General features: G+C 36.3%; 1 protein-coding gene across 5 annotated transcripts in view; it reads left to right on the top strand.

Moving 5' to 3' along the window:
* The window catches only part of ZNF638 (zinc finger protein 638), a 174,277-nt gene that overhangs the window by 97,238 nt on the left and 66,886 nt on the right, over positions 1 to 10,153 (top strand). For all 5 annotated transcript variants that reach the window (XM_011945199.1, XM_011945200.1, XM_011945201.1 and 2 more), the window contains exons 4-8: positions 993 to 1,031; positions 1,795 to 2,093; positions 3,277 to 3,554; positions 6,221 to 6,367; positions 7,672 to 7,794. In XM_011945199.1, coding sequence (XP_011800589.1) covers positions 993 to 1,031; positions 1,795 to 2,093; positions 3,277 to 3,554; positions 6,221 to 6,367; positions 7,672 to 7,794 — 886 coding nt within the window. The remainder of the gene's footprint in view (positions 1 to 992; positions 1,032 to 1,794; positions 2,094 to 3,276; positions 3,555 to 6,220; positions 6,368 to 7,671; positions 7,795 to 10,153) is intronic.

The following is a 10,153-nucleotide window of genomic DNA, read 5'->3' as shown; positions in this document are numbered from 1 at the left end:
CTGTTTCTCCTACTAGTTTTTTCTGTGATTACTCCTTAATCATTGTTTTTTTTTTTTTCTTTGCTTTACTCTGAAGTTGTCAATGTGCCTAAAGTTCTGTCCTTGGCTCTTTTTTTCTATAAACTCCATCTTATGTTAGTCTCACTCTTAGGGCTGTAATTATGGCTTCTACATGCCTGATTTCTAAATAGCTCTCATCTTTCCCCCTAATTCCAGATACTCCTTTACACTTGTTCTGAAAACATTCCTGTTGTCTTCTCTTACAAATGCTTGTTAAGTTCCCATTGTTTTTTCCTGTGTGTAACCTCATTACCTGATTTTAAGGCTCTTCATAATTTGTCTCTACTTGAAACAACAGACAGTCTGTCCAAGTTTCCCCCTTTATAATTCCTTTTCATCATTTCTCTGCTGCAGCTAGACCAGTTCCTGAAACAAAACACTAATGTTTTGCCTCCAATCTTAGTTTATGTATTGCCACTGCATGAAATCTAACCTAATCCATTCCTATTAATAGGTCTTTGTAAGGGCTACTTGAAAAGCAGCCCTTTCTATGAATTCTCTCCTGATTCCTCTCACTGGATATATCTTCATGAGGACTACTTGGTGAAAGTTAAGGGGCACCATTCGTGTTGTATTCTGTGAGTTGCCACATGGAATGTGATAGGAGTGGTGTTCCCTAGAGTTCTGTATAGTAGATGAACTGTCTTCTCTTTTTTAACCCTTAACCTAAGCTTGTATCTTGTACCTCTTAACACTTTTGTGCATATACTGGCCGTTTTACTTAAATAAAAGTTTAGTCCTTTAAAGTATGGGGAATGTGTTTCCCTGATAACACCTATTAGCATAATACTTTGATTATTTATTGAACACTCAAAATATTTTATTTCCAGCAAAGGTTGTGAAAAGTCCTTCTGATATATTACAGGTAAAGATTAATTGAGCCTTACGGTCTTATTTTAGCTGTTAGTTAATGTTGTTTATTTTCAAAATAGATACCCTGATTGGAATCCTGAGATCCTCCCATCAAGAAGGTAATTTTTTAAAATAGTAATATTATTAAAACTTGATTGTATTTAAAAAGTAAGCAGTTAATTTTAAGAAAGTGATTCTTTTGAGTTCTACTTTTGCCATTTAAACAATAGGCAAATGCAAAAACCTTTATGAATCTGTGACTTATTCCAATGCTTAAATGTGACATAGCCCCGCCCTGATCTACTTTCTTTAGCCTTTTCTGAAAATATTTTATTCTGACTTTATTATTTTATGTTTATGATATCTTCTGTTACAAATGCCTTGACTGCTAGGAGTGGTATTATTACGTTCTGTATACCCTAGGGGATTCTACTCAGGTTAGGTGTGTACACACACGTACGCACACCTAGAGAAATCAGAGTCATATTTATAGATGGCATAATCTTTCAGGAAAAAATTGTTTAAAACTTCTGTTTATGTAAATCATTTCCTAAATTCTTACATAATTTAATACTTTAAAAACATAATTAGATATAATGTTGGTACAGGAAAAACCAGAGAAGTTCATTATTGTATTCTTCTGTAAACTAGAAAACAGACATCCAAGCAGTTGGAGGGCTGATAAACTGTTCTTGATTATTTCTTATTTACCTATAAGGCTGAATTACATCGTAACAAACAGATTTTTGTTTTAAGGACCTATCTTTTTATCAGAGTTTGGTATTGTTAACAGTCTGTTTTTAACAAGGTACTTCTGTCATTTAGTATCGTTTAAATTTACATTAAATTGCTGATCACTTTCTTTTTCCCCCCCGCTTGTAGAAATGAGGGCAATAGAAAAGAAAATGAAACTCCACGAAGACGTTCTCATTCCCCCAGTCCTAGGCGTTCTAGAAGATCAAGCTCAAGTCACAGATTCCATCGGTCTCGAAGCCCAATGCATTACATGTATAGACCAAGAAGTCGAAGTCCAAGAATTTGCCATCGTTTCATTTCTAGATACAGATCCAGATCCAGATCCCGTTCACCATATCGAATTAGAAATCCATTTAGAGGTAGTCCAAAATGCTTTCGATCAGTTAGCCCTGAAAGGATATCAAGGAGATCAGTGAGATCATCAGGTACACTGATGGCCATGAAATAATTAATGTACTTATTCTGACTAAATTTTTAAATGTCTGTCTCTTTGGATTTTGAGAAATGTTCTATTTTTTTTAAATTTTAGAATTGCTAAATGAGATCTGACCCACATCCCACAGAGTTAATTATTCCCTTTGGTAACTTGGCAAAGAAATGTGTGTGAATGTGTGTGTCCACCAACATATTTAAAAACCAAGGATGGTAAAAATGTCTTAGTTTGCTTTAATAATTGATTATCGAATTCCATGAATTAATTTAAAATGTTTTTGAAATGATTATTATTTTTAACCTGTGACTTAATGTTGATTTTATGGCCCTCTCAGAAATAACTCACACAGGCATGCGCACACATACAAACACACTCCTTCTTCTACAATGAAAGAAACCATAGTTAATATCTGAGAAGTACTTCGACACTCCCACTGCTTCACTTGACTAGCCTGAAAAATTCAAAAATAGTACTTTGCACAGGTCTTATTGTATCTAATATAGTCTAAAATGCTGATTTCAAATGGATATACCTTTAATATATAAGGCATTCCTTCTTAAAGTATGGTCCAAGGATCGATTGGGGTCCTCAAGATCTGAGAGTTCTGTGAGGCCTTCTCTTTTCCAATTACATGCCTTTATGAGTCTGGATTTTCTTTATCCAGAAGCAGATGAAAGAATTTAGGTTCTTCTTTTAAGCCCAACATTAAAATGTTTGGAAGAAGATATAGTAGTGTTACTCATTTCATTAATTTTGTTTTGGGAATTACAGTTGGTTTTTATAAAAATGCTTACGTTAATATGGGAATTTACTTTTTTTGTCATTACTTTCAGTGGCAAAGACTACAGTTACTTTTGCACCAACCTAATATATGAATTAAGAAATATTTTTAAGATTTTAATTTCTAATATGGTAAATATCAATAAATATAACACAAATCTTTGTAGTCTTCAAAAAGTGTAAAGCAATCTCAAAACCAAAACTTTGAGGATCACTGGTATAAGGGAATAAAGGAACTTCATGTAAGAGCCTTCTGAGTGAATAAAGTATAGGTTTTTTTATTGTCTGTGTGCTCCCTGTTTAGCTTGAGAATAGCACTATGTGATTATATCAGGAGATGGCTCCTACCTTAATTTTTTTCCAATTGAAATTGTGTTTTATATATTTTTTACTAGATAGAAAAAAAGCATTAGAAGATGTGGTACAACGATCTGGGCATGGGACAGAATTTAATAAACAGAAGCATCTTGAAGCTGCTGATAAGGGACATTCACCAGCACAAAAGCCTAAAACCAGCAGTGGAACAAAACCATCAGTTAAACCTACAAGCGCTACAAAGAGTGATTCAAATCTAGGAGGACATTCTATTCGTTGTAAATCAAAGAATCTTGAAGATGACACTTTGTCAGAATGTAAACAGGTGGCTGATAAAACTGTTTCTCTCCAGCGAAAGGTAATTCTTTAAAATAATTATTTTTGGAGGTAAGGTTTCACTCTGTCGTCCTGGCTGGAGTGCAGTGGTGTAAACATGGCTCACTGCAGCCTCGATCTCCTGGGCTCAAGTGATCCTCCTGCCTCAGCTTCCCAAGTAGCTGGCACCAGAGGCGTGTGCCACTATGCCTGGCCAATGTTTTAATTTTTGTAGAGATGAGGTCTTGCCATGTTGCTCAGGCTGGTCTTGAAGTACTAGGCTCAGGCAGTCCTTCCACGTCAGCCTCCCTAAGTGCATGAGCCACTATGCCTGGCCTCGTAATTTCTTTGTTAGTGCAAGTATGCATACATTTGCTATGACAAACAGAAAACAAAATTGTTGCCGGGCATGGTGGCTTATGCCTGAATCCCAGCACTCTGGGAGGCCAAGCGGGGTGGATCACTCGAGCTTAAGAGTTTGAGGCCAGCCAGAGCAACATAGTGAAACTCCCTCTCTACAAAAAATATAAAAAATATAAAAATGAGCTGGGCATGTTGGCAGATGCCTGTAGTCCCAGCTACTTGGGAGGCTCAGGTGGAAGGATCACTTGAGCCTGGGAGGCAGAGGTTGCAGTGAGCTGAGATCACACCACTGCACTCCAGCCTGGACTACAGAAGGAAGACCCTGTCTCAAGAAAAAATGAAGTTGTCTTAACTTTTTTATTCCATATTTCCAATAACTTTGAAATTATGAGTCGTTAAATGATTTTAGTATGGAATATTTTACTGGTTTTCTTATAAATATAATAAAAGTCCAAGGTTCAAAATCTTGTAGCTTAGGAATTCCAGTAGTTTGGTGTTTGATACGTCAAAAGAGAACATTTTGATGATTTGGCATTTTTGGCTAGCTTCCCAAGCAGATCATTTTGATGAGTTTTGCTCTCTAATTGAGAAAGTGAATAATCACCAGCAGCATTATTGAGCTTTTGTAATCTTTTTTTAGTAAGGTATAAGAGTGAGCCTCTCCTGAGAAATGATCTTTATTCATCTGTTCTATACTTTTTGTGGTACAGTTCAGAAGTCAAAAACTGTTGTACAGTGTAAAACGTATATTTTGGTACTGATTTTTAGTGTATTTTGACTGTAGCCTACTGGTTATAATACTAAGGTATTGTTTTATTGTGTATGTTTATTGAATCACTATGAGATAATATATTAAAACATCAAGAGACTTCAGAGAAAATCCTAATAGGCCAAATATCAAATATTTTGTATATTTTAATATTAATAAGTTTTCAAGTATTTAGGTGTTTTATGCATTGCTCTCAACAGTATCTAAATACATTAAAGACTTTCAGTATGTGCTGTTCCCTGCCCCAAAGAACTTAACGTTTAGAAGGATAAACTTACAGTAATCAACCAGTAATTAACAGAATTTTGAAGAGCATTGGGAAGAAATTATTGAGTATAAGGAAAATTTTGAAGAGGCTGAGTTAATCTCATAAGATTATTAATATACGAAGTTCTTTTCATTTTGGTTCAAGACTTCTAGGTGGTGGCAGTGGAACTTTTTTAAAAAAAGTTTTCTTATTTAGTAAAAAATAGGAGAGATGGGGGTCTCACTCTGTCACCCAGGCTGAAGTGCAGTGGCACAGTCATAAGTCACTGCAGCCTCAAATTCCTGAGCTCAAGTATCCTCCTGCCTCAGGCTCCCAGGTAGCTAACACTACAGGTATGCACCACCACACTGGGTGTTTTCTTTCTTTTTTTTTTTGAGACGTAGTCTCGCTCTGTCTCCCAGGCTGGAGTGCAGTGGCACGATCTCGGCTCACTGCAACTTCTGCCTCCCGGGTTCAAGTGATTCTCCTGCCTCCTGCCTCAGCCTCCTGAGCAGCTAAAACCACGCCTGGCTAATTTTTTTTATTTTTAGCAGAGACGGGGTTTCACCATGTTAATCAGGCTGGTCTCGAACACCTGACCTTGTGATCCACCCACCTCAGTTCCCAAAGTGTTGGGATTACAGGCGTGAGCCACCGGGCCTGACCTTTTTTTTTTTTTCTCTTTTTAAAATAGAGAGTCTTAGTATGTTGCCCATCCTGGTCTTAAACTCCTGGCCTCAAACTCCTGGCTTCAAGCAGTCTTTCTGCCTTGGCCTCCCAAAGCACTGGGATACAGGCATGAGCCACCATGCCTGGCTCTGATTTTTCACATGAGTGGTAAAGTTGATACTACAGTGTATTCAAATGATATGCATTATATATGAATTTTTAAAAATATGCTTGTCTAGATATCATTTCCAATTATTAGAACATAGGGGGTGAGCAAAGCTGTAATTTCAGCTTTCCTTGTCGGTGGGCCATGTAGTTTCATAGAAAAATTCTCTCTAATGGCCTTGGACCATTCCCTAGATCTTATTTGCTATAAGATGCTATAAACAGAAAAGAGCACCTGTAAACCATTTCTGGGTTAAAAAATATAAATAACATTTCTTATCACTTTTGCATTTAAAATCTTATTAAAGTGTTAAAATTGTGATTTAAAAAAATTGTGTAAAGGGGGTGGTGAAGGAAAAAGGAAAATGGGTAAAATATTTGGAAAAGACCCTTTAATGTACTATTATTAGTCATAGAAGAAATTATATAGGAAATTATTACTGTACATTGTAGCTTAGTTTGGTTTATTTTTAATTTTCTTTCACTCCAAAAATAGCTTCGGAAAGAACAATCATTGCATTATGGTTCGGTTCTTCTTATATCGGAATTACCAGAGGATGGTTGTACTGAAGAAGATGTTAGAAAATTATTTCAACCATTTGGGAAAGTGAATGATGTCCTGATTGTTCCATATAGAAAGGAGGTGAGTCATTTAATCTGTGGTAAAAATTCATACAAAGTCACTGCTTTGATGATTCTATAAATTGCTGTTGTGTTCCTTAGCTGTTTGTACTGCATATATAATTGTTCTTTGAGAGTTATATAAATGTTTGGATGTCAATGAGCAAATCCCCAATATAATGTTTTATATCCTTTAAAATAAGTGCCCACTTTTTCTGTAAAGGGCCAGATAAATATTTTCAGTTTTAGGATCTCAACCACTGTGCTCTGGCATTCTAGTACAAAAACAGCTATAAGTAGTATGTAAATAAGCAAGCATGGCTGTGTTGCAAAAAACTATTTACAAAAATAGGTAAAATGCCATAGCTTGCCAATCACTGCTTTAGAACACCAGTTTGATAATACTAAAACAAATTACTTCCTTTGTATGGTAAGTATTGTCTGTGAGTTATATTCCTATAACTCACATGATAAAGTTAAGAACTATGAACAGTCTTGAAGCACAACATAAAATAGTGAGTTAAGGCTGGGCATGTTCGCTTATGCTTGTAATCGCAGCACTTTGGGAGGCTGAGGCAGGTGGATCACCTGAGGTCAGGAGTTTGAGACCAGCCTAACCAACATAGCAAAACTCTGTCTCTACTAAGAATACGAAAATTAGCCAGGCACCTGTAATCCCAGCTACATGGGAGATTGAGGCAGGAAAATCTCTTGAACCCAGGAAGTGGAGATTGCAGTGAGTAGAAATCGTGCTGCTGCACTCCAGCCTAGACAACAGAGTAAGACTGTCTCAGAAAAATTTGTGAGTTAAGACTGGGTGTGGTGGCTCAAGTCTGTAATCCCAGTACTTTGGGAGGCCAAGGCTGGAGGATCGCTTGAGGCAAGGAGTTCAAGACCAGCCTGGGCAACATAGCGAGACCTCTGTCTTTTTTAAAAAATCTGTGAGTCAGGACGGGGAACATGGTGATAGTGTTGTCTTTGTTGCGAGAAACCTTTAAAATGTCAGACCTACCACAAGCTGGACCATATCTTCCCTTCCCTCCTGTTGTTCAGTGAGCCCTGCCTTCTCATTTCCTCTTGTTCCGTGAGACTGCCTGGATTTATCTAGGTAGTGGTATGGAAATTCTGTAAGGTTAAATGTCCATTTCATGTGTGAAACATCCTTAATCAAATTACACATGAGCAAAATAAAAACGGGCAAAAGCAACCATGACTTGAGGTAATTTCATAGTTTGATGTTACAAAAGAAAGGATTAAGTCAATTTTAAAATGCGGGAACTTTTAAATGTAAATTTGTGACTAAAGATGGAATAAATTTCATTTTAGGCTTACTTAGAAATGGAATTTAAAGAGGCGATTACTGCAATTATGAAGTACATTGAAACAACACCTCTTATGATAAAAGGCAAAAGTGTGAAAATATGTGTTCCAGGAAAGAAAAAAGCACAGGTAAACTGGATTTAGGTCACTGTTGTTTAGTTTAACTTTTTTGTTTAAGTATGGCACACATACAGAAATATGCATAGAAACATAAATGTTAGCTCAACAGATTATATGTGCATTAATTCGAGTATTGAAATCAAAACTTCTTCATAAATGTATGGTGCTGTATACAGTATTAAATAACAATGACTAGGAGAAAATACTTGGCCATATATAACACAAAAATAGCAAATATCTGTGAATCCGGTACCTAGGTCACAAAAGAGAACATTGACAGTACCTGGAAGTCCCTTGCTTGCTTCTTCCCAATTCTTACACCCTCCCTACTTCTCACAAGTAATTACTAACTTGTTTTCTAATGCCATAGTTGAGTTTTGCCAGTTTTCAGCTTTACATAAACAAAATCATAGAGTGTATATTCTTTGGGCTTTTACTTCCTTAGAAGTATCAATTGTTGTATATTCTTTCTAGATCATTTCTATGCTTCAGTTTATATGTCTATAGATAATATCTAAGAATTAAATTAATTAAATTAAATTACCCTTTAAGGATGACCTTTCTGTTAGGTACAAAAGCTATATCTCACCTTTAAGGTTTTCTTTGTGTATGTGTTTTTTAAAATAGGGTGTTGAGAAAATATTTGTGGGTACATGGTAGATATATATATTTATGAGGTACATGAGATATTTAGATACAGGCATGTGGTGTGTAATAATCACATTATGGAAAATGGGTTATCTCTCCCCTCCAGCATTTATTCTTTGTGTATCAAACAGTCCAGTTATACTCTTATAATTGTTTAAAAATGTACCATTAAATTATTTTTTACTATAGTCACTCTGTTGCGCTAGCTAATACTAGGTCTTATTCGTTCTGTTTTTTTTTGGTACCCGTTAATTATCCCCTCCTATCCCCTATTACCCTTCCCAGTCTCATAACCATCCTTCTACTTTCTGTCTCCATGAGTTCAGTTGTTTTAGATCCCACAAATTGTGGGATTTTTAAGATACCAAAAATAAGTGGGAACATGTGATCTTTGTCTTTCTGTGCCTGGCTTATTTCACTTAATATAATGACTTCCAGTTCCATCCATGTTATTTTAAATAACTGAATCTCATTCATTTTTATGGCTGAATAGTACTCCATTGTGTATATGTACCACATTTTCTTTATTCATCTGTTGATGGACACGTAGTTTGCTTCCAAATCTTAACTAATGTGAACAGTGCTGGAAGAAACGTGGGAGTGCAGATATCTCTTCGATATACTGATTTCTTTTCTTTTGGGTATATATACCCAGCAGTGGGATTGCTGGATTGTATGGTAGATCCTATTTTTAGTTTCTTAGGACCCTTCACACTGTTCTCCATAGTGATCGTACTAATTTACATTCCTACCAACAATATACTGAGGGTTCCCTTTTCTCCATATCCTGGCCAGCATTTGTTTTTGCCTGTCTTTTGGATAAAAGCCGTTTTAACCAGGGTAAGATGATATCTCATAGTAGTTTTGATTTGCATTTCTCTGATGATCAGTAATGTTGAGTACCTTTTCATGTGCCTTTTTGCCGTGTGTGTCATCTTTTGAGAAATGTTTCTTCAGATCTTTTGCCCATTTTTTTCATCAGAGTATTAGATTTTTTTTTCCTGTAGAGTGGCTTGAGTTCCTTCTTTATTCTGGTTATTAATCCCTTGTCAGATGGACAGTTTGCAAATATTTTCTCTCATTTTGTGGGTTGTCTCTTTGTTGTTTCCTTTGCTCTGCAGAAGCTTTTTAACTTGAAGTGGTTCCATTTGTTCATTTTTGTATAGCATTTGCCTATGCTTGTGGGGTATTACTGAAGAAATCTTTGCATATACCGATATCTTGGAGAGAGAGTTCCTCCAGTGTTTTCTTTTAGTAGTTTCATAGTTTGAGATCTTAGATAAAAGCCTTTAATCTATTTTTATTTGATTTTTGTATATCTTGAGAGATAGGGTTCAGGTTCATTAATGCATATGGATATCCAGTTTTCCCAGCTGGTACCTCCCTAGTTTATATGCCACCCTAGTCCACTAGCTCTAATCCCAGCCCCAGCCCTAAGAGTTGCCTAGGAGTTGCAGTCCTTGTGTCCTAGACTGCCTTTCAGGTTTACCTAGGACCCTGGAGCACTTGAGCCCATGGTAGTGAGGCTTGCCAAGAAAGTCAGGTTCTTATTACTGGGATGGATGATTCCTCTTTGGCTAGATCTGGTCCAAAGGCTCCGTCAGTGCATGGGCACTGGCTGAGCCCAGCATGGCTTTCCTGTCCCTTCCTTTTTTTTTTTTTTTTTTAATTTTATTATTATACTTTTAAGTTCTAGGGTACATGTGCATAATGTGCAGGT

Source organism: Colobus angolensis, unplaced genomic scaffold (genome assembly GCF_000951035.1).
Source record: "Colobus angolensis palliatus isolate OR3802 unplaced genomic scaffold, Cang.pa_1.0 Scaffold24, whole genome shotgun sequence".
Lineage (NCBI taxonomy): Eukaryota > Metazoa > Chordata > Mammalia > Primates > Cercopithecidae > Colobus > Colobus angolensis.
This window is presented reverse-complemented; position numbering and strand designations above follow the sequence as displayed.